This window comes from Symphalangus syndactylus, chromosome 4 (genome assembly GCF_028878055.3).
Source record: "Symphalangus syndactylus isolate Jambi chromosome 4, NHGRI_mSymSyn1-v2.1_pri, whole genome shotgun sequence".
Classification (NCBI taxonomy): Eukaryota; Metazoa; Chordata; class Mammalia; order Primates; family Hylobatidae; genus Symphalangus; species Symphalangus syndactylus.
This window is the reverse complement of record NC_072426.2, coordinates 34,619,117-34,643,773: the sequence shown is the minus strand read 5'-3', so window position 1 is coordinate 34,643,773 and position 24,657 is coordinate 34,619,117. Positions and strand designations below refer to the sequence as shown.

At 39.7% G+C, this 24,657-nt stretch overlaps 1 protein-coding gene across 3 annotated transcripts in view; it reads left to right on the top strand.

Moving 5' to 3' along the window:
- The window catches only part of ANK3 (ankyrin 3), a 556,820-nt gene that overhangs the window by 375,441 nt on the left and 156,722 nt on the right, over positions 1 to 24,657 (top strand). For all 3 annotated transcript variants that reach the window (XM_055274392.2, XM_055274391.2, XM_055274393.2), the window contains exons 10-17: positions 602 to 799; positions 2,952 to 3,050; positions 5,754 to 5,852; positions 8,606 to 8,704; positions 10,301 to 10,498; positions 12,224 to 12,322; positions 12,606 to 12,704; positions 21,977 to 22,174. In XM_055274392.2, the coding sequence (XP_055130367.1) occupies positions 602 to 799; positions 2,952 to 3,050; positions 5,754 to 5,852; positions 8,606 to 8,704; positions 10,301 to 10,498; positions 12,224 to 12,322; positions 12,606 to 12,704; positions 21,977 to 22,174 (1,089 nt within the window). The remainder of the gene's footprint in view (positions 1 to 601; positions 800 to 2,951; positions 3,051 to 5,753; positions 5,853 to 8,605; positions 8,705 to 10,300; positions 10,499 to 12,223; positions 12,323 to 12,605; positions 12,705 to 21,976; positions 22,175 to 24,657) is intronic.

Below are 24,657 nucleotides of genomic sequence, written 5' to 3'. Positions count from 1 at the left end.
GCACCAGATTGATAGAAAAGGGAAAAGTTTTCCTTTCTTTGATGTGAGATGAAATGCATTACATTTAGACTTTCAGGTATTAGTAATCTCTAAGGACAAAATCAATACCAGTCCAATGAATACCACTGTTCTTACCTTCATTTTTTCTTTTAGTCTTAAATATTAAGAATTCCTATTCGGCCAAGTTACAGTGGCTCATACCTATAATCTCAGTGCTTTGGGAAGCTGAGGCAGGAGGATCGCTTCAGGCCAGGAGTTTGAGACCAGCTGAGCAACAGAGTGAAACCCCATCTCTATTTAAAACAAAAAGAAAAGTAAAATTCCTATTCATCTAAGTTATGACCCATGCTGCAATTCTCACTTCTATTAAATTAGGAAAATACATTATCCTTGACAACTTGTTATTGACTGACATAAGCTGTTGGGAGGACCAGTTTTAAAAATAGCTGTAGTTCAAAATAGTTGTCAAAAGCTTTTACAAATAGAAGGCATTTTCATGTGAAGAACTGGAGTTTTTATCTGTTTATATTTGCACTTTGTGTTCTGCACATTTGTGTTTAAAAGGTAAAAGAATGAACTCTGATTTCTTTATGTGTTCCAGAATGGATTGTCTCCATTGCACATGGCCACACAAGGGGATCATTTAAACTGCGTCCAGCTTCTCCTCCAGCATAATGTACCCGTGGATGATGTCACCAATGACTACCTGACTGCCCTACACGTGGCTGCCCACTGTGGCCATTACAAAGTTGCCAAGGTTCTCTTGGATAAGAAAGCTAACCCCAATGCCAAAGCCCTGGTGAGTGGCTCAGCCAGCGAGTCCAGCCTCAGTTGTCTTGCTCACAACGTGCTGCCTCTGTATGTGAAGGGAATGCTTTGAGGAGGTTAAAATAGAAGGTGCTAGTTAAAGTGTACTTCTTGTCAATTTTTTCAAATATCCTTCAGGAAAGTCTACAAAATTTTCTGTTTCTGACATGAGAAAGGCTGATGGAGCTAAACTGTTAATGTTTTTATGGTCACGTAAGTGATTCCCTTATGAACCCAAAGACTGTACAATTATAAAAAGACTAAGGTGGCCAACGTCATCTTATTGTGGATAAACTTAAAATTCTGTGAATTAAAAGCTTATTCTGAGATCTGAAAACAAGGCAAAGTTATCAAAAAAACTCTATTTTAAACATAAGTGGTCTAGGAATTTGTGAGCTAAAATTTTATATTATCTTAACCTTGTAGGGTAATGAAATATTGCCTGTAATCTTCTGTTTCCTTTTGCCATTCAAAATTTTGGTCCAGTTTATAGGCTTCACTTTAATTTGTTCTTTTAACCTTTAGCTATGCTATACTTTGGTTTTCTCAGCAAGATGGTGCTTGTTGTCTTTGCAAAAATAAACGGTCCCAAATTAGTAAGCTGTCTATTTCAGAATAAGTACCCAAGTTTAGGAAAAAATAAGTCACCCAATTTTAGGGAAAACATGTGAGTTTACTAGCAATTTTGAGGTAAAGGTTGTCATCATCCAACTGACCCGTTTAGGAAGGGTTTTTGCCTCTTTCCAAAGAGTGCGGTCATCCTGTCTGCATAGATCCATACCACCTCTTGTACTCTGTGGGCTCTGAAATTCAGAGTGGGCAGGAAAGAATGACGAAAGAGAAACTCTCCAGACCCCAGACACCTCCTTGCCACTATAATTCTAAAACCTTTTACCAAAGCGGCATTTCAGGATCTGTCTGTTGACCCACCCAGTCTATCAAATGGGTCTGAATTCTGAGAAGGGAGGAAAGGAAATTAGCAGTCATGACTCATTTTTCCATACAAGAAAAAAAATAAGTCCTAAAACAGGGCGTGGGCTCCCACTCTCATTTTCCTCTGACTCTGAAGATTTCACAACATATGGAGGTTGTAGCCAGTCATCCTGGGATGGACTGTGGCCAAATGGTCTGAGAAGCCTCGGTGAAAGCACCTGCAGTGACTTTGACCTAAGATTTTACAGTGGACTCTGGTATTTTATAGTTCTCCACTGGCAGCTGAAATACGTGCCACAGTCTCAGTCGGCAGGCAGGACAACTTGGGACATAATTTATTAAAAAAACAGATTCTTTTATTAGATTAAATAGTAAACCAAATGATTCAAATAATGGGTTATTTACATTTCTGCATCCTTGGAGTAAACACCTACTTGAAGCATAAAGCTAGAGAAGAAATCAAAACATTTTAGAGCTGGTCTTGTAGTTGTCCTAAAACACAGCAAAGAGAACAGAATAAACCTTGGTGAAGTGGAGCTGTGAGGACAAATGTTGGGGCCAGGCATTTTCAGTCTGTATTTGAAATGAGGTAGAGGAGGGACATATTATTATTATTTATTATTTTGAAACAGAGTTTCGCTCTTGTTGCCCAGGCTGGAGTGCAATGGTACAATCTCGGCTCACTGCAACCTCCGCCTCCTGGGTTCAAGCAATTCTCCTGCCCCAGCCGCCTAAGTAGCTGGGATTACAGGTGTGTGCCACTATGCCCGGCTAATTTTTATATTTTTAGTAGAGATAGGGTTTCACCATGTTGGCCAGGCTGGTCTCGAACTCCTGACCTCAGGTGACCCACGCACCTCAGCCTCCCAAAGTGCTGGGATTACACATGTGAGCCACCACACCCAGCCTGGGACATATTATTTGGAAGAGTGAATTCCAAAATAAAATAATGAAATGAATGATCATTTTTACCTCAGCTAACCGGGAGACTGTAACAAAAATTCACTTCCTGTTCACAATTATCAGGGTACCTTGGGTTCCCAGGGCAGCTAGACTACTTCCAGAATAGAATCTACATGCTGCTTAACCCTAGTACTTTCTGTTCATTTCAATTTACCACACATCATTTTAGCAAAACTATTTACTGCACATAGTGAAACTGGATTTTGATGGAATGTAGTCAAGCAGGTATATGTATTTGTCCCTTGCAGAATGGCTTTACCCCTCTTCATATTGCCTGCAAGAAGAATCGAATTAAAGTAATGGAACTCCTTCTGAAACACGGTGCATCCATCCAAGCTGTAACTGAGGTGAGAAGAGTTAAGATTTCTGGGAGTCCTGAGATACCGAGAGTATAGCTTTAGCAGCCAGAGCCCCAGGGCCATCTCCAGGGACCAGCTAGTTTGTTTGCATATCATGGCCATAGACTGCATTCTGAACTCTTTAGGAAAAGGGCTGCCAGTCCCTGGGAGAAGCAGACAAACATATTGGTGGGTGAGTTGGATGCAAATGTATCACCGTGTCAAGAAAGGTAACCTAAAACACATGCTTAAGGGGAAGGGCACCTTCACAGAAAGCATAATTTATATCAAATCATATACTATAGTACTTCTCTAATGGGTGCAGTTTTGTCCCCCAAGGGGCATTTAGTCACGTCTGGAGGTACTTTTAGTTGTCACAACTGGATAGTACTACTGGTCTCTAGTAGGTCAAGGCAAGGGTGCTACTAAACAGTTTACAGTATACAGGACAGTCTCCTGCAACAAAAAATCATCTGATTCAAAATGTCAAATGTGCTGAGGTTGAGAAACCCTGCACAAGATGACCTTGGTGCTTTTGTCAAGTAAGGATTACTCTGTCTCAAAACTCAAAATCAATGAAACAGCTGCTGAGGTTAGTAAAGTATTAGATCTAAGTTTCTCTCATAGGAACCAACTCAGAACTCAGAGAAATGATCCATCAGAATCAGGGCTGCGCCTTCTACAAAGCAAACCAAGCCTGACACCTACCCTTTCAGACTTGTCCCAGACCCCCAACCTCCACCTCACTACCTCCTAGCACTCTGATCTCTGTTAATTCTAATTCTAACCCTTGGCACTTCCATAGACTAGACACTCTCTTGTTTGCCTCTGTATGTCTCTGCCTCTGTGTGTCACACCCCCTTGGCCAGGCAAATCCTGCACATCCTTTAGAACCAGATCTGGGCCACCTTCTTCAGGAAACCTCCCCTCACTCCCCAGCCTGGACTACATGTTCCTTCTAGGAACCATCAGCTCATCCTGTGCATATTTCCATCAAAGCCCTTATCCAGCTCTCTGATTTATGACTCAGTGACACCCCTAAGACCCCCAGAGGCTGAAAGCTCCTTGGAGGCAGGGCTGAGTCTGACTGGTCTTCATATACCCACAGTGTCTGGCCCATACACAGATCATTCAGTAAAGTTTTATTGAATGCCTGATGCTTAACTATAGGATTTGAAGCAAACATAAACATTAAAGTCTAGTCTAGTGATTGTTGGCTTGGCTTCAGTTTCTTGCCTGAAAATGGAATATTTGCCTAGATTTACACTTAGAATTTTTAAAATATTAAATGGTTGACAATGTGAATACTGATTTGCCATATTGTCAGGCTTATGGCTTCATATTAGGCAACCGCTTATTTGTAAGTATAAAACAGAAAGTTTACTTTCAGTGCATAGGAACCCTCTTAGAGATCAGAATAGGCTCTAAAATAAAAGTAAATTCTTGGCTGATGTTTGAGTAAATGTCCAGAGATGTCAACCAGTAATCCAGCTCTCGGTTCCCTAAGAGCTTTAAAAGGCAGTTCAGACCAAGATTTTGCCTTGCACGAGCTCTAACTACTCCCCCTGCTGATGGAAAAAGGTGCCAAGACTATAACAAAATTCTCATTTTCCTAATTGTCCTCCATTCTTCTCACTTTTTGAAGTCTGGACAGCCGGAATTATTCCTTTTCTGTCTTTTACCTCACTTTGATTGTATAGAATTCCTTTCATATATTTTTGACATTTCTCAAATTTCTGCTGAGATTAATTATCCCCTTCTGTCCCTTTTTAAAAAAACAGGTTAGCTTTTTCTAGACATACTAAAAAAAAATGTTTTATCAAGTTATGATGTTCATGCTGTAAGCTAAATTAGACTCTGAAAAATTTTAAATGGAATCATTTCATATAAAAAGCACAAGTAAATTATACTCTTTAAAATATTAATGACGAGATTTTTATCTTTCTTATTCACTCTAAATCTCACAATCATGGACATATTCAATATAAAATATCCTGGAATCAATAAATTCTGCTTTATGCTGAAGAGTATTCTGGGGTCTATGTACATTTATGTATATGTATGTGTGCATAGGATCTGAAGCAATTCAAGTCTAGTCTAGTGACCATTGTAATATTTGCTTTATTTATATTGCCTTAATTTACAATACCCATAAAGTTAAAAAATTAACTGTTCGAAACTATTAATGCTGATTTGTTCATTTACTAAAGAAACAGCTTTGTGTTAGCTACCCTGCTCTTTTATATGGGACATAAATGGGAATCCTCTTTAAAGCCCAGAATAAGATCTGAAATAAAAGTTGACTTTTTACTAATATGTATGAAATCACAGCTGTCCTCCTTCTACACACACACATATGGATAAGGAAGGTTTATTAGTAAAGGGGAAAAACAACCTTCAAGTTATTTATCAATTTTTTCAAAGATCTACATTAAAAGTATGAAATAAATTCTTCTTCTTTTCTAATACGTATGACATAAGTTTCATAGTAACAGAGTTTGCTTTAGGAAAATGAAGATTATATGTTTATATATTTACCATCTAGAATCTGTAACATAATGGTGAATGTCCTGATGTCTTCTAAAGTGATCATTAAACTGATTTAGATGGATGGATGGATGGATGGATGGATGGATGGCAGGCAGGCAGGCTCACAGACAAACCTTTTTTATGCTAAGCCAACAAACCATCATTTTCTTCTTTTCCCCTTAGTCGGGCCTTACCCCAATCCATGTTGCTGCCTTCATGGGGCATGTAAATATTGTATCACAACTAATGCATCATGGAGCCTCACCAAACACCACCAATGTGGTAAGTATTCTTTGAACAAAGGAGGTCCATTGTGAGTATTTAATAAGCTGGCAAAGGTGGTTTTTATCCACTTTTTTATTTTTTATTTTTTTAAGAGTTAGAGTATCGCTCTGTCTCCCAGACTGATACAGTGGTGCAATCATAGCTCACTGCAGCCTTGAATCCTGGACTCAAGTGCTCCTCCCACCTCAGCCTCCCAACTAACTGGGACTACAGGAATGTGCCATCATGCCCAGCTAATTTTTAAATGTTTTGTAGAGACGGGGGCCTCACTATTTTGCCCAGGCTGGTCTTGAACTCCTGGCTTCAAGCAATCCTCCTGCGCTGGCCTCCTAAATTGTTGGGCTTATAGGCATGAGCCACCATGCCTGGCCTTATTGTTACTATAATTAATTAATATGTAATTAATATGACTACTTAAAAGAAGAAAATTCAAGAATATGTTGGTTTCCTTTAAAGGCAAGATATACTCAGTCTCTAGTTGGCCACAAATTGTTAGGACTTATGAACTATGTTCATTAACCTTACAGGTACATTACTACTGGATATTATGTTTTAAAAAATAAAGTGTGGTCGGGCACGGTGGCTCACGCTTGTAATCCCAGCACTTTGGGAGGCTGAGGCAGGCCGGTCACATGAGGTTGGGAGTTTGAGACCAGCCTGACCAACATGAAGAATCCCCCGTCTCTACTAAAAAATTCAAAATTAGCCAGGCGTGGTGGCGCATGCCTGTAATCCTAGCAACTTGGGAGGCTGAGGCAGGAGAATTGTTTGAACCTGGGAGGCGGAGGTTGCAGTGAGCTGAGATTGAGCCATTGCACTCCAGCCTGGGCAATAAGAGTGAAACTCCATCTCAAAAAAAATAAATAAATAAAAAATAAAGTATGGGGGGTATTTTTCTACAACAAAAACATTAAAAAGTACCGCATGTTGGAGAGGTCGTTTAGACACTATCGTTATTTATACAAAGAAGTGATTTTAGCAGGGCATGGTGGCTCACGCCTGTAATCCCAGCACTTTGGGAGGCCGAGATGGGTGGATCACTTAAGGTCAGGAATTCAAGACCAGCCTGGCCAACATGGTGAAACCCGTCTCTACTAAAAATACAAAAAAGAATTAGCTGGGCGTGGTGGTGCGTGCATGTAATTCCAGCTACTCAGGAGGCTGAGGCATGAGAATCACTTGAACTTGAGAGGCAGAGGTTGCAGTAAGCCAAGATCATGCCACTGCACTCTAGACTGGGCAACAGAGTGAGACTCCGTCTCAAAAAAAAAAAAAGAAGTGATTTCAACTAAATTCAAGGTAGTCTCTCTTTAATGTGCTTCACCATGTTATAGCAAACCCACGGAATTCTGTGTTCATAGATTACTCGATGGTATTCTTTTCCCACACTAAGCATTGCTCTGTAGGAACCACGAGGCTCACTTCAGAGTAGCTGTCAGAGTGGTAACTTACCACCCATGATCTGCATGTGGCATTTGACATTGTTTTACAGGATTTCAAATTTGACATCATAATATTAGCACAACAGACCATAAGCATAATAACACTCATTGGACTCATGAGCATTAAAGAAGTAACAATAAAACAAGCACCATCCTGGCACAGAAGGGGCAAGCTAGGAGGCCCTGCACGCTTACCCTGAGAGTGGGGCTCCCCAGCAAGAGTGCGTCTTCCAGCAGCCCCAAGCAGTACAACCAAAAGATAGAAATAGACCAGCTTCTCAGATGAAATACAGTCTTTCCTGGTACTAATTGCACAGAATGTTTTCATTCGTAAAGGGAACACTGAGTAATATACTAAATGACATCCTCAGCATCTTTCCAGTAAACACAATCCACCAGTTTCCTGTGGAATCTGTCTTCACGTGTCTTTCCATGGAAGTAGGTGGCCTATAAAGCAAAGACCAATTTATAAAGGCAGTTTAAAAGTGAGCATCACCTATGTGAGAGAATATATTTCATTTTTGTTATTTGTCCATTTCAGTGTATCTGTTTCTAATGTCATTTTCATTTTTAATCAAGTAAAGAAGTAATCTGAATTAGAATCTATTTGGTGAAAAAGTAGGGGGAGGGTGGTCCAGGGCAAAGAAAATGCCCCACTGGGAAAAATGCCCAAAGACTAAGATATTGATCTGTTCAGATAAAACAAGAAATGCAAACCAGCTGTTGACAAGCCAAATCCAGCCCTTGGCTATGTTTATGTTGCCCATGTAGTGTTTTGTTTTTAATTCTGAATTTATGGTCAATATTTAAGCATTAGAAAATTTGTATAAAATCCAGACTGCCACTTCTTCTGAAAAGTTGCATGGTGTGGCATGGTAAGACTGGCATCTTGCACAGTGACAGCAGCGAGCTGCAGATGTGGGGGGTGGGGGGTTGGCTGCCTGCTTCAGCGCAGGTGTGGGCTCTCTCAAGCACTCCACACCTGCCCAGCTGTACTCACTCACCCCACTGCTTGGCTCCTATGAGCACTCGCCTTTCCAGCCCCAAGGGAGGCCACATTGTAGGTTACTGAGCAGCACCCCTGGCACAGTGGGTGACAAGACTCCCTAGGCTTATGCCAAAGTCTTTGCCTCATGGACCAGGTTCCTGTGAAATTCTTATGCATTTGATTTCCTATCTTTTCAATAAGGAAGTGCTTAGGACTATTTTTTATTTTTGAAAAAAAGTCCATCATAAGCTTTATGCCAAATAAAATACGCCACTCTTCTTCAGAGCTGCAGCTAATTTACTTTGGCTCATGTTCCCCAGAGAGGAGAGACAGCACTGCACATGGCAGCTCGCTCCGGCCAAGCTGAAGTTGTGCGGTATCTGGTACAAGACGGAGCTCAGGTAGAAGCTAAAGCTAAGGTATGCACAATACTTGAAAAGTGTTTGAAATTGAGGAAAACCTGTTTGATTTTCATAAAACTTTTAAGTATATACATGCCGTCTTTCAAGAATACTTTAAAAATAGTGAACAACCTCCAATGATGAAAGTCCCTACCCTAGTAACATTTTAAAAAAATCCCTTCCCTCCAGATTCGTTCATTCTATTATTTAACAAAATGAAATAGGAAGAGATGAGAACTTGTGCCTGAAACTGTCAGCACACGGCTAGTCCCTAACAGATTGGGGACTGAATCTAGACTTGGTCCAAACTTCTTCACACTCCGTGGAGAAGGGTTTATGCACAAAGCTTCTAGAATAATCACAACCTAGAGGCATAACTGAGGTTTTTTGGTTGACTTATAAGTCAGCTGTCAACAGCCACAAAAGGAAAATGGGGTTTGTTTTTTTTTTTTCTACACAAGCTGTATGGCCACTTCAGAATTGGCCTCGTATTTCACCTGCAGGAGAAACCCACTTATCTGCTGCTATTGGGATAGATAGTTCGGTCTGGTTATCAGAATGGCCAGTTCAGGTCCAGAATCATAAACCATTTAATTTCAACCTACAATATGTAAATATACATTTGCACAAGTCTGCAGTCTCTAGTTTCAAGTTAAGGGGTGGCAGTAGTAGCAGTATGTGAGATTTTTCCTTGGCACCTATTTGTTTCTGCTTTCAATATTCCTCTTCTCCCTCGCAGCATCTCCCTAACTCCTCTTATGCTTCCCACTGGTTAGATAGCCCCTCTTACTTTGACCTTGACCCTCATCCTCCTTATTCTTCCAAAATGGTGTCCTCTATTCTAGCCTCTTTTCTCTACCTTTCCTACTTAAACCATTTACCTGAACCTTATCACAATTCAGTAGAGAATTTCTATTTAGAGGACTACCACAGGGATCTTTGAGCAAATTAAAATGATTTGCCCTCCCACTTGCAGATAAGACCCTAGGGGATCAGGACTTGGTGAGTACTGCCCTTGGGTGAATTGTAGTGAGGTGGCTCTCCAGTTGAGACAGATGCAGCCCTTGCCAGGATGCACAGCCTGGCAAGCAGAGAGCATCAGCCCCTGCTGACCCTTCAGCTGGGAGCCTTTGCACAGGTATATTGCGCAACCCTACACTGCCTTCCTCACACTCTGCTTTTGTCTATGGGAAGGCAGAACCAACAAAATAATTCATTCCATGTGAGTGCATAATAACTGGTGTGGAGGTATTAATATCCCTCCTAGGTATATGAGTTTTACTAGGATACATTCTCTTATCTCCCAAAGAAGGAGCAATTAAAGTTCAAATTTGATTCTCTGTGTCAGGTGTTGGTGGGGAGTAATTTATAGACAGAACTGCATTTCACAGTTTTCTTATTAATGAGTCACTCTCCAAAGGTATTTAATTAGCTTAGCGCTACCATCTCCTCGTTTCTGAACATTGAAGAAAAAGACAAATGAGATTTTTTTAGCATTGACTCAAAAAGTTGATTGTACCTCTTACATCAAGCAGCTAATATTCCCTGAATTTTTCATAAAGGCACTATTGTTTCCTCAGCTCATCAGCCTTACATTTCTACCTTGCTGTTTAGGATGACCAAACCCCACTCCACATTTCAGCCCGACTGGGAAAAGCAGACATAGTACAACAGCTATTGCAGCAAGGGGCATCTCCAAATGCAGCCACAACTTCTGGGTATACCCCACTTCACCTTTCCGCCCGAGAGGGGCATGAGGATGTGGCCGCGTTCCTTTTGGATCATGGAGCATCTTTATCTATAACAACAAAGGTATGAAAGCAAATCTCAGAATCCTGCTCTGTCCTCCCAAATACATCTTCCTTACATTTCCCAGCATAGTAACAGGTCCAGAAGCTGCACAACAGCATCTATTCTTGCGATCCCACGGCAGTCATTAATTTGGCCAGCAAAGCTCTGTGGTGGGAGAGGGTAACTGGTAGTATTTTGTGGGGGGGGGCGGGGTTGCCTTAAGTTTCTTAGTACATTATCTTCCAATGAAACCTTACTGATATCCAGAGTCAGATTTCTTGTAAATTATTTGATGGCCTTAAATGGTAGTTTAAAAACAGAGCTACAGATTAGCAAAATGCTCAGGCAAAGCACACAAACCATGTTATTACAGCACAGTTGGTAGATGCTTTTATAATACTTGCAAAACTGGCAGTGAATTTTTCTTGGGGTTGTTTTTGTTTGTTCTCATTCTTTTTTGTGTCATTATTGTCTTGTCTGATTTATGGTTTGATTTATTTTTATCTCAACTCTGATGCCTTAGAGTAATACCCTAACATAAACAGTTGTTCTGCATGTGCAGAATGCAAAATTTGGAGCTCATTTTTTTTGTGATACTACATAAGTCTTGCAAGTGTGATAGCAAGATGAATTGGCTTGTGGCGCATCTTCCGAAGCTAGTAACTGGTACTGCACTCTTTTATTTGGATGCAGATAAGAAAGACTAATGTGTAATCAATATAGAAGACAATTACAAATAGAAAACTATCAGGATAAATAATGACTATCTCAAATTTCATTTCTTGTGATTCTTTGGGCTCTTCAGTAGAGTTGAGATGCAAGTTCAGGAAGCTCATTTGATGTGAAACAGAATAATGGGTGATAGGGTCTTGAGTATTGAGGCATTTCACCATACCAGCTGCACATTCCTTTTAGTTTGCTGTAGTCTCATGAGGTCGAATGTGCTGATGACCCCCTAATCCCTGACTCATGACTGGGACCCCCACAACTGTGTGCTGATTGGCTGGTTGATACACAGATTCTTGTAGGAGCTGGAAGTCTGAGGGAGCCAGCCACTCAGCTATTAATATCCAAGTGTTGCATATTTGTCCATGTGTTATTATTCAGTTCACCTACAGAATAGACGTCGTCATTCTAAAACCGTGTCATTATTCCGTTCACCTCTGGTGGCAAAAGTGAGAGAATTTCTGACTCCTCCTCCTGAAGGCTAGAGGACACATAAGGATTGTGTATACATGGAGAAACAGGGAAAGAAGAAGAGAAAGTGTCCGGTCTGGTGATGTGAGATTGTGAGAGGTTCAGACTTGCCCTGGATTTTCCCAAGCCCTCCAAGCTGAGTCTGGGACCCTGTAACTTATTCTTCCCACAATATGAAACTCTTAAAACAGCCCTAGAATAAGCCTCAGATCCAGCTCTCCAACTTCATCCTGGTGAGATACCTGAAGACTTCCAGAACCAATAGCATGTCATGGCTCAGTCAGCAAAAGGGAGAAAGATTAGGTATCCTCGTATGTTATGCTCACATCCTCTCGATAAGAAGGCTCTTGAACTCTTATCTATGAGTCTTGGACTTTAAATGCAGACCTCGCTGTTCATCATCAATAGAATAATTAATCAGTTCTGGAAAGCAGTGCCCTTATGTCATATCTATTTGTTTGTTTGTTGTTTGGTTTGGGTTTTGTGTGTATTTTCCTTATGTCATTTCTATTGTTCATTATTTTTATGTTTCTTTTTTTTTTTTTTCAGAAAGGATTTACTCCTCTTCATGTGGCAGCAAAATATGGAAAGCTTGAAGTCGCCAATCTCCTGCTACAGAAAAGTGCATCTCCAGATGCTGCTGGGAAGGTAAGAGGTCACCAGCCCCCCTGAAGCAGGCCACTTCCACGATTACAAAACACACCCTTGCTAATACTCACTAATAGCCACTCGAATTATAACTAAATATTTAGGTCCCACTAGGATGAAGAACACTTGGGAAATAAAAGGTAAATGCTGGGGTCCAAGTACTGTGGAAAGTGGAATGTAAATATGCCCTATGTCGTATCCAATCTAATTTCATTTCCTCAATCTAGGCCTCTGGTATTAAGACACCTTTGACACTGGTTGTTATTTCTGCACGTGTTTTCAGAGCGGGCTAACCCCACTGCATGTAGCTGCACATTACGATAATCAGAAAGTGGCCCTTCTGCTTTTGGACCAAGGAGCCTCACCTCACGCAGCCGCAAAGGTACCTATAATTCCACAGCCTAAGGAGACTGATGGGTAAGGTCTGTCAGTCTCTATCTGCACATCTACTTCTGCTTCACCAGGAGCACCCTCCTAGTTTAGGCACCACTAAAAAAATCACAGAAATAGAAGCGCCTTAGGACATCTGTGCCTTCAGTGATTTAGTCTGCTAATATGGTAGATGCTCAGGAAATATTTACTTGTCAGTTGATAGTCTTTGGCAATCCAGGACCTCCTGGAGGAAGGAGAGCTGGAACACTGTTTAGCCAGATGAAAAACATAAGCACAGCCTGAGGGAGTAAGGAAGTTCTGATTTGTCAGAATTATGAAATATGTGTTACATTTTTCTGGCCATCTAGTTGCCTTCGAGTTGTTTATCTGCATTTAGTAAAATAGGTTGAGAGGTTTTACATGTGTGTTTTTATTATTGCTAAGGATGATCTTTATTGTTAGGGCCTTTTTGATCAGTAGACAACTTAGATTTCTGAGAAAAGAGAAACTGAGTGGGTATATAGCTATATTATTATTTTAGTAATCTAATTTGAGGGACAAATCATAAAGAAGAACTTCCTTAAAGACAGGTTAATAGAATGCTATTGGTTTAATAAGCTTCCTATTGTTGAGCAGGTGGCTATGATCAGAGAACACTGGAATGATGCAAACCACCATTTCAGTGTTGTTCAGTTATTTCGCTAAACACTATTGGTTGGAGGACCCTTGAGTATCCCTTATGCTCCTTATGCTTTTTTTTGTTTTTTGTTTTTTTTTGGAGACGGAGACTCGCTCTGTCTCCCAGCCTGGAGTGCAGTGGCGTGATCTCGGCTCTCTGCAAGCTCCGCCTCCCGGGTTCACGCCATTCTCCTGCCTCAGCCTCCCGAGTAGCTGGGACTACAGGCACCCGCCACCACACCTGGCGAATTTTTTGTATTTTTGATAAAGACCGGGTTTCACCACAGCCAGGATGGTCTCGATCTCCTGACCTTGTGATCCACCCACCTCGGCCTCCCAAAGTGCTGGGATTATAGGCGTGACACACGGCACCTGGCCTCCCTTATGCTTTTTACATCTTTGATTTACTAATCCATGTTGGGGCAGCTGCAGTGCTCTCCTTTAAACCTAATATTTAGATCACATTATTGTATATACAGATGAATGAACTGGGGTTGTTCTAGATTACTTTAGATACCCTAAGAGATCAAGTTTTAGGTACTGTCTCCATTTAGAGAGTGTGTTATCTTCGACAGATATTTCTTCCTGGGAACTTTCAATCATTTTCTGCCCCATCCTCTCCAGAATTATACCCAGTGAAATCTAAAATTCAAAATCAAACTCCCAAACTTGCTTTTAATCTAAATGTAGCTTTCCCCTCCGTAATTTCTGACCCTGACAAACATTCTTTCTATTACAAAACCACAACGTGACTTGATAAAACTTTAACTTAAAAAAAGATACAGCAGCATTATTCATGATAGCCAAAAGGTAGAAACAAAGCAAATATTCATCGATGGATGAATGCATATACTCACTGTGCATATACACACAAGGGAATATTATTTAGTCTTTAAAAGGAAGGAAATTCTGACATATACTACTATAATACATGGAGGAATCTTGAAGACATTGTGCTAAGTAAGCCAGTCACAAAAGGACAAATGTATGATTCTACTTATATGAAGTATATAGAGTAGTCAAATTTATAGAGACAGACAGAGGATGGTGGATGTCAAGGGTAGAGAGAGAAGGGAAGGGGGGGTTAATGTTTAATGGATAGAGTCTCAATTAGGAAGACTAAAAGGTTCTGGAGATGGATAATAGTGATGGTTGGAGAACAATGTGAATACACAGTAGTTAATACTACTGACCTGTACACTGGAAAATGCTTTAAATGGGAAATTTTGTTATGTGTATTTTAGCATAATTTTAAGGAGAAAAATTTGTAAGGAATTTAATGGTTGTACATTTTATTTCATTTCATTTTTACCTCTGTGCTTGTGGGCTACTTTTCTTTTTCTTTTTCTTTCTTTTTTTTTTTTTTTTTTTTTTTTTGAGACGGAGTCTCGCTCTGTCACCCAGGCTGGAGTGCAGTGGCACGATCTTGGCTCACTGCAACCTCTGCCTCCTGGGTTCAAGCGATTCTCCTGCCTCAGCCTCCCAAGTAGCTGGGATTACAGGCGTGTGCCACCAGGCCCAGCTAATTTTTGTATTTTTAGTAGAGAGGGGGTTTCACCGTGTTGGCCAGGATAGTCTCGAACTCGCGACCTCAAGTGATCCTCCCACCTTTGCCTCCCAAAGTGCTGGGATTACAGGGGTGAGCTACCTTGCCCAGCCCCTTTTCTTATTTATACATACTTTTCTTATGTATAAATAACCTGGAGTCCTTCATAGATAACAAGTAAATAATTAGTAAGTGAACTGTTTTTTCCTTGGATGAGAATAATAATTTTGGCACAAAAAGCAGTGTAAAATTGACCAAAGTTATAAAGCAATAAGTGCAGCAAATGACTCCAATCTCTCTTTCTACTGACAAATAATTTTTTTTTTTTTTTTTTTGTCACCCAGGGTGGAGTGCAGTGGCACAATCTCGGCTCACTGCAACCTCCACCTCCCGGGTTGAAGCGATTCTCCTGCCTCAGCCTCCCAAATAGATGAGACTACAGGCATGTACCACCATACCCAGATAATTTTTGTATTTTTAGTAGAGATGGGGTTTCTCCATGTTGGCCAGCTGGTCTTGAACGCCTGACCTCAGGTGATCCGCCCTCCTTGGCCTCCCAAAATGCTGGGATTACAGGCATGAGCTGCTGTGCTAGGCCCACAAATAACTCTTAAACAGGGCAATAGTTGGTATATTCCTAGTTGATTTCTCCTTTATATTTGTCAAACAAGACTTAGTATTCATAGTTCCCTATCTGCAAAACATCCTTTACAAATATTTGAAAAGAAAAGCAGTCCTTTAAATAATTCTTTATAACATTCCATTAGCCTTAGGCATATTTTTATAGTCAATTAAACACAGGCTTTTCTAATGGGACATTGATTCTCATTTCCATACACAATTGCCTCCATAAGAGCCTGGGTAATGCCATCTCTGGCACATGTCCAACAATCCCTGTCTTCAGGGCAGTGGTACTGGTCAGGAACTTTTTCTAGATTTTAATCTTAAGCAAAGCCAGTCATATAATTTTAGGTATTGGCTTTATCTGCTAGAAAAAAAAAAAAAAAAGTCCTAGCTACTATGGTTTAAATTGATGAGCCTCCATTTTCTCATGGCACGAACAGTTAGGAGGTAGACAGGGCAGTTGTTGATGTTGATATAGGGTGTCGAGGGAAGTTCCCTGTGACTTTTTAAAAAATCAGTTTGGGGGTACAAATGCAGTTGTGTTATCTGGATATGTCGCCTAGTGCTGAAGACAGGGCTTTTAGTGTAACCATCACCCAAAATGTGTACATTGTACCCATTAGAGAATTCCTTGTCCCTCACCCCACTCCTACCCTCCCACCTTTCCAAGTCTCCAATGTCTATTATTCCGCTCTCTAGGTCCATGTGCACACATTTAGCTCTCGCATTCAGGCAAGAACATGCGGTATTTGACTTTCTGAGTTATTTTACTTAAGATAATGGCCTCCAGTTTCATCTGTGTTGCTGCAAAATACATAATTTTATTTTTTTTCATAGCTGGGTAGTATTCCATGGGGTGTGTGTGTGTATTTATGTGTGTGTGTATATATGTATACACCCACATAAATTATATATATTATAATTATATATAATATATATATTTCCAGCTTTATATTTGTCAAACAAGACTTTATAACTAATAGTCCACTCAGCTATAAACATATAGTATATACATATATATACACACATACACACACGGTATGCAATATCTGCATACCATGGAATACTACTATATGTATGTATATATATCTGTATACACACACACACACACATGCACCATGGGATACTACTCAGCTATAAAAATGAATAAAATAGGCCGGGTGCAGTGGCTCACGCCTGTAATCCCACCACTTTGGAAGACTGAGGTGGGTGGATCACGAGGTCAGGAGATGGAGACCATCCTGGCCAACATGGTGAAACCCCTTCTCTACTAAAAATACAAAAATTAGCTGAGGATGGTGGCCAGCTACTCAGGAGGCTGAGGCAGGAGAGTCACTGGAACCTGAGAGGCAGAGGTTGCAGTGAGCCAAGATCGCACCACTGCACTCCAGCCTGGGTGACAGAGTGAGACTCGGTCTCAAAAAAATAAATAAATAAATAAATAAATAAGAATAAAATGTATATATCCCACATATTCACATATTCACATATTCTTTATCTAATCATCCATTGGTGGACATGAAGGTTGATTACAGGACTTTGCTATTGTGAATGGGGCTGCAATAAACGTACGAGTGCAAGTATCTTTTTTGATATAATGATTTATTTCCTTTGGGAAATATCTAACCAGCAGTATCTAACCAGTCGTAGGATTGCTGGATCAAAGGTAGTTCTATTTTTAGTTCTTTGAGATATCTCCTTACAATTGTCCTTAAAGGTTGTATTAATTTACATTCCTAACAGCGTATAAGCATTTCCTTTTCTCTGCATCCTCACCAGCATCTATTATTTTTGACTTCTCACAGTAGTCATTCTGATTGGTGTGAGATGGTATCTAATTGTGGTTTTGATTTGCATTTCTCTGATGATTAGTGATGATGATCATTTTTTCATATGCTTCTTGGCCATTTGTGGGTCTTCTTTCACGAAATGTCTGTTCGTGTCCTTTGCCTTCTTTTTAATGAGGATGTTTTCTTGTTGAGTTGAGTTCCTTGTAAATCCTGGGTATTAGTTCTTTGTCAGATGCATAGTTGTGAATATTTTCTCCCATTCTATATGGTATCTGTTCACTCTGTTGATTGTCTCTTTTGCTATGCAGAAGCTTTTTAGTTAAGATTCATTTGTCTGTTTTTTGACTTGCTGCATTTGATTTTGAGGTCTTAGTCGTGAATTTTTTTCCTAGTTCAATGTCCAAAAGAGTTTTTCTTGTGGTTTCTTCTAGAGTTTATATAATTTCAGATATTACATTTAAGTCTTTAATCTATCTTGAGTTAATTTTTGTATATGGTGAGAGTTATGGGTCCAGTTTCATTCTCCTTCATCTGGCTATCAAATTTTCCTAGCACCATTTATTGAATAGGATGTCCTTTTCTCTGTGTTTATTTTTGTTAACTTTGTCAAAGATTAGTTGGCTGGAGGAATGTGGCTTTTTTTGTGAGTTTTCTGTTCTGTTCCACTGATCTATGCATATATTTCTATACCAGTGCCATGCTGTTTTGGTTACTATAGCCTTGTAGTATAATTTGAAGTTAGGTAATATGATGCCTCCAGCTTTGTTCTTTTTGCTTAGGATTGCTTTAGCTATTTGGGCTCCTTTTTGGTTCCCTGTGAATTTTAGGATTGCTTTTTCTAATTCTGTGAAAATGAGGTTGATATTTTAACAGGAATTGCAGTGAATCTTTGGCTTTTCCCTCCAAAGACTGTTGATTGGGTTGCCAAATTTACTTTCAAGCCACAGGCAGCAAGAAAGTCAGCACAACAAGGCTTTCCCAGAAGTTCCACCAAACCACATCTCCTTATACCCCACTGGCCACTTCTATGTGCAAAAAAAAGTTGGGAAATAGTGCTAAGCACACTACCAGAGAAGTTTGTCTGTTTTGTTTTGCTTTTATTTTTTGTGTTTTGGTTTGGGGGTTTGTTTGTTTGTTTTCACTAAGAAAGAAAGGAGAATAAATACAGAGTAGGCAATCTGCCTTCTTTACTCCAGGGAAGCTCAGGCATTCCTGAATTCTGGCAGTGGTGAGAGATAAGGTACAGAGCTTCAATAGGGCATGATTACTATGTGAATGTGACAGCAGCAACCTCAGTGTTAACTCATCATCAAATCACATCCTTTGTCCTTTTTCTTAGAGCATGTGATGCCTTCTTCTTACCCTTTCTTCTCCTTTCTTCTCTTTTTTAAAATTGCCAATGTATCGTCTTACTCATACATGTCCTAGAAATGTGAAGAGGTTTCAGGAAATCGAGGTAGTGAAAAGTAGATGCACTGCTCTAATCTATTTTAGTCCAATCTATTTCCTGTGGCAGGACGTTATGCTGGCAAGAGGATTGGCTTGGGTTCAGGCATAACCTGGATACTAATTGTAGAAGAGATAGTGAGGGTTAAGTATTATTTATCATGTTTCTCTTCCACAACATGTGCAACATATCTATTGATATGGATCGGTATATTTGTGAAAGTTCTTGAAAAAAATTAAAATATGATTTAAATGCCATATATTACTTTTGATAATTTCAAATTGCATTTGCTTTTATTTTAATTTTGAAATGCAAAAGCACATGTGGCAAGCACTTTGTCCTCTACATCAAGAGGGAAAAAAACCTGTTAGGTCAGAATTATTCTACAGTTGAATCACTCCCTGTTTAATTTTTCTTTTGATAGATGCATCTGCCTTTCTTTGCATGGCAAGTGAGAATCATTTCACTTTTCACAAAGTAGAAACAACTTAGAAAATTTAGAAAATTCCATTATAATCCTCAAGATAAATGTGCTTATTATTTGAAGATATTTCTTAAGTCTTTCTGAGATTAACTTTTCATACTAAAATAATACCTGAGTCACTTTTCCCTTGCTTTGTACTTTCCTTTGTATGTCAGGTAAGGAGCTCAAGATAAATCCTTGAGCAATAATAGTACTTTGCCTGTAATTGGCATATATTACAGAGCTGAGTCTGTCTCTGTCTGTCTCTCTCTCTGTCTCTGTCTCTCCCTGTATCTGTCTCTCCGTCTCTCTCAGAGTTTTAAAGACAGGCTCTCTCCATGTTGCCCAGGGTGGTCTCGAGCTCCTGAGCTCAAGTGATCCTCCTGGCTCAGCCTCTAAAGTAGCTGAGACTACAGGCATGCACCGCCATGCCTGACTGCCTCAGCTCTCTTGATTGAAAAAATTTTTTAGGACATAGGATTCTTTTTGGTGGCATTAGAAGTAAATAAGATTTTCATGTGTGAGCTGCCTTACCTTGTTAGGGGGTTGAGAAGTGATTAACCTGAATATTATGTCAATAGCAAAAGCAAAAAGAGAGAAGATGCATGATAAGAAGCTAAATTCTGAGTTTATCTTGCCTTTACCACTCGAAGTAGTTAGGTTAGTGTTAGACACATTGACTAATTATATCTCCTATTTTAGTGCTGCTTTGTGAATTTTCTCTTTTATGCTGGTCACTCGTTGTAGCATTGGGCTCAGACCAAAGCTCTGCATTTGGCTCTGAGGGCATCAGTCTCTGAAGGGTGTGTCCCAGCAGAGGGCCAAATGCTTCTCAGGGCAGCTGGGGTTTTCAGATGGCAATAGGTCAAAATTAAAAATAGGGATATAAAATCTTCTTTTACCCTGGCTCATCCAGTTTGGCAGAGGCTAGTTTCAGAAGAGTCTAGAAGTGACATTTCCACTTTCATGGGTTGATATAAGGGTTTGTCAAGTGAGGAATGCTGCTGGACTTGGACATGCCAGTGACTTAAATGTGAGGGTCATTGCAGCAGGATGGCTGAGTACTGGGTGCAGCAGCCCCTCAAAACCCTCTGTGTTGTTTCTGATCCTTCCACATGGCTCAAAAGGATTGTGACTGATCCATTGTCAAGATTTGGATCATACTTCCAAATATAAATTCTTAGATTCTATTTTCTTTTTCTAAATCTTCCTATCCATGGAAAAAAAAAATCATTCTAATTTCTCATTAGCGTATTTTACATACTCAGGTTTATGTCCATATCAAAATGTAATCTTTCACTTCTTGTAAGTGACTGTGGACCAAGGCAACATTCCCCAAAACTCTTTATTGGGGCAGGAGACCCTGATGGCTCCTGAGGCACAGCTGACTAACAGTTTATCAAGGGAATCTTGATTGTCTCTCTCTGGATATCAGGGGTCAGCCAAGAGAAGGATGCCAGAATGTGCCGAAAGCTCTAGTACTCTTGATTCAAAACCTGAGGATTCCTTTCTTCATGTAATTAATACATGGCAGTTATTGTGAGGCACTAGAGAGATACAAAGACAAATATAACACAATATGTGCCCTTAAGAAATGTATATTTAGTAGGAGGGGACAGATAAATAAACAAAAGAGTGCCACTAAATATCCCCAGGACTTTGATAAGAGTCAGTCAGGGTTGGGGGTAGGGGTTGAGGCTTGAGGGATGGGAAGAAATAAAAAACTTCATGGAGGGTGTGACCCTTGAGCTGAATTTTCAGCTGACAGATGCTGGCTCCTGGGCATGTTGGGAAAAAGCATTCTTGTAGAGTAAGGCAAGACAGAGAAACATGAAACTATATTCTGTTTGGGGGACGTGCAGGATGATAGACCAGCATGAAGACAGGTTTTGTAAAAGAGGAAATCAAGGACCAAATGAGGACAGATGATAGTGTCTTAACTTCCATGAACATTAAAAATTTCAACTTGTAAGCAATAGATGGCCATTAAAGGTATTTTTTTAAATAAAAGAATGAATCGCTCTGAACATGCCCTAGTGATAAATCATTGTTTGTTGCTTCTTCCTCCTGTCCTCAATTTAAATAAAGCAAGTAATTATCGAGCATGTTGTAACATAATTTCCTGTAAAAGGGAAATTTATATTCCTTTTGGAAAACCAAGAATACTCGGACTCTTTTTGATTAAAATGTCCATATTAAACCGAGCGTAGTGGCTCACGCCTGTAATCCCAACACTTTGGGAGGCGGAGGCGGGTGGATCATGAGGTCAGGAGATCGAGACCATCCTGGCTAACACGGTGAAACCCCATCTCTACTAAAAATACAAAAAATTAGCCAGGCGTGGTGGCAGGCACCTGTAGTCCCAGCTACTAGGGAGGCTGAGGCAGGAGAATGTCGTGAACCCGGGAGGTGGAGCTTGCAGTGAGCCGAGATCCAGCCACTGCACTCCAGCCTGGGCGAAGAGTGAGACTCCGTCTCAAAAAATAAAAGAAAAGAAAAGAAAAGAAAAGAAATAAAATGTCCATATTAAATTATGTTTTCCCTACTTAGGAATGCAGGATACATGAGGGCACTATATTCATGTACCATTTGGTTTACCAGTATTTGCTTACTTAATCATGATTTCTTAAGCAATCATAGAAAACCACTAGAAAGAGACATAACTATTTGAAAATGCACTGTGCACATTTTTATCTTGTTCCTGGGCATGTGACCAAGTGATTTGTGTTGACAGAACGGTTATACGCCACTGCACATCGCTGCCAAAAAGAACCAGATGGACATAGCGACAACTCTGCTGGAATATGGTGCTGATGCCAACGCAGTTACCCGGCAAGGAATTGCTTCCGTCCATCTCGCAGCTCAGGAAGGGCACGTGGACATGGTGTCGCTGCTCCTCAGTAGAAATGCGAATGTGAACCTGAGCAATAAGGTAACCCACTTCTTTCTTGACAAAGCATGCAGCACACCAAAACCTCACCCCTCAGAAAGGTCACTAAGAATTCACAGAAGATCTGGGTCAAATAGGATGTGTAAAGTGTAATATTGCACCAAGTTGTTTATCAAAGTGTTACTTAACAGAGCAAAAATTTGGAAACAATCTGTTTAAACAATAAGAAAAATGGTCAATAGGCCAGTTGCTCCGGCTCAGGCATTTAATCCTAGCACTTTGGGAAGACAAGGTGGGTAGACTGCTCGAGCCCAGAAGATCGAGGCTGCAGTGAGATGTGATTGCTTCTTTATACTCCAGCCTGCGTGACAGAGTGAGGCCCTGTCTCTTTAAAAAAAAAAAAAAAAAAAGAGAGAGAGAGAGAGAAAGATAATGGTAAACAATTCAGATAATTCAGTCAGACAATGAGTGTGTGTGGAAGTGGCTCTATATACATATAGCCATAAAAATGAAGTCCAGGAAGTTTTTGTAGTAACATAAAGTTTTGTTATAATGTTAATTCAAAGAGCACCATTGTTACTTCACCATAACACAGCAAATAATAAGTTGCAAATTGTAGCCCTTTGCTTAATTCCACAAACATGTTTGGGGTCCTGCTCCTTGCTCATCCATTTTTAAGTTCTAGGTTACAAAGAGAAATGGGAAACATTTCTGCCTTCGTGAGTTCATTTTAATAACAAATTTAGAGTAGCTATTTTATGGAGTAGATAGGAGAAGTTGTTGGCAATTTTGAAGGAACTTGTGAAGACTGTTCCCTAAACTCTTCAAACACCCATGCCATCATCTTTGATATGCTTATTATTCATGAAGAAAAGACTAGAGTTTTGTCAAGCAAAGTGAAAGTTCAGCCCACAATTAACCAGAAACTTGTTAATAAAGTTACTGCCTCTCCCTGTATGTATCAAAGAATTTAGGTTGGCTGAATTGCTCATTAAGATTCACCCAAAACACAAGACAGGTGTTTCTAAATCTTCAGATAATAGAAAACCACACAAAAGGGCCCTCAGATTCTGATAACCTCCCCTCTCTGGCATTTAGCTTCTCTTCTGCCTGCTGGGTGTGGGCATAGCTGTGATATTTCTCAGCCCTAGCTCAGATATTGGAGTAGGGTTTCAAAATAGCAATAGTCTTATGTTGACAAATAACAAGTAATTTAAATACTTTTAACACGTGTGCCTGTGTTTTGAAATCACAGAGAGTTTGAATCCTAAGTCGGATTCTTCCTGTGTCATTTAGGCCAGATATATTACCTCTCTGAGCCTCAGTTTTGTCCTTTAGTACGTGGAGATAACAATACTGACTGCTTGAGATGCTTTGAGGATACACTGAGAAAACATTCAACACTTTTAAGTAAGGAAAAAATCATTTTTTTAATTTTGGAATTTTTACAATTTTGGAAAAAGCTTACTCCATAACAATCTGAATTCTCAAGGTTATTGTTTAACAAATTCTGTAGACCAAAAGACATATACAGGAGACCAAGGATATCTTTTTTTAGTTTTAGTATTGTGAAAATCTTTTTTGGTCATTACAGAGCAAACACATTTTTAAAATTTTTTTTTCTTGTTAAACCTTCCTTTTAGGAGTGCATGTCTCAGCATTAATAGGAATCAAAAAGCAATTTCATAATAGTCATTATTGTTAAGATTTGTTTGATCTTTTGAATTTTCTATAGTTTTATATACCAATTTAGAGACCAGAATTGTAATGGCTTGCCTCAAAACTCAACTTGTCTTTATGACAAAGAGGACCTTGTGTTTCCCAAATTGAAGCACATGCTGAAGTGTATTTTTCTCTTCTGAGTCCATAATATGGTATTTCATCATTTCTTCCAGAAACAATGTAGTACTTTCACAATTGGTTTAAATTGAATATTTCCAGTAGGTTCGATACCAAACTGCAGTGTGACTGTCTTTGTTTCTTCAAAATCCTGCAGCCAACTGGTATAATATATACCCAGCCTTGAATTCACCTTAGACTCATAGAGCGATTTTAAGCTAAAAATATTTAGGGCAAAATTTTTCTCAGTGCTTGCTTTCTTTAGTAGAGTGGAAATTAACAAAAGGAATTCTGAAAACCCAAAGACATATAGTAAACCAGGGAAACCTGGAAATTTCTGGCCACCTTCCTGAATAAATGATACACAAGCAGAGATATTCCTAAAGGGATTCTAAAAGATCAACTGGCTTTCCATTAGCATGTTGAACTTAAGGAACTTCCAAGAACTTCTAATACTTTTAATTTCTAACTTCTCTTTAGAAACTATCTAATAAGAAGGCATTTGTAAATCCTTGCATCCTTTCTCCGTTGTCGTTTTCAGTATAAAGCACTAAATATGCCCTGATATGAAAACAGAAAAGCAGCAAAACTTTTTATTATTCAATAAGGAACTGTCTCTCAGTTTTTGTCAGTTTTTCCTGAGCTGCCAGTGTTTTAAGCATCAATTACTCACTGTTCCCTCCTCC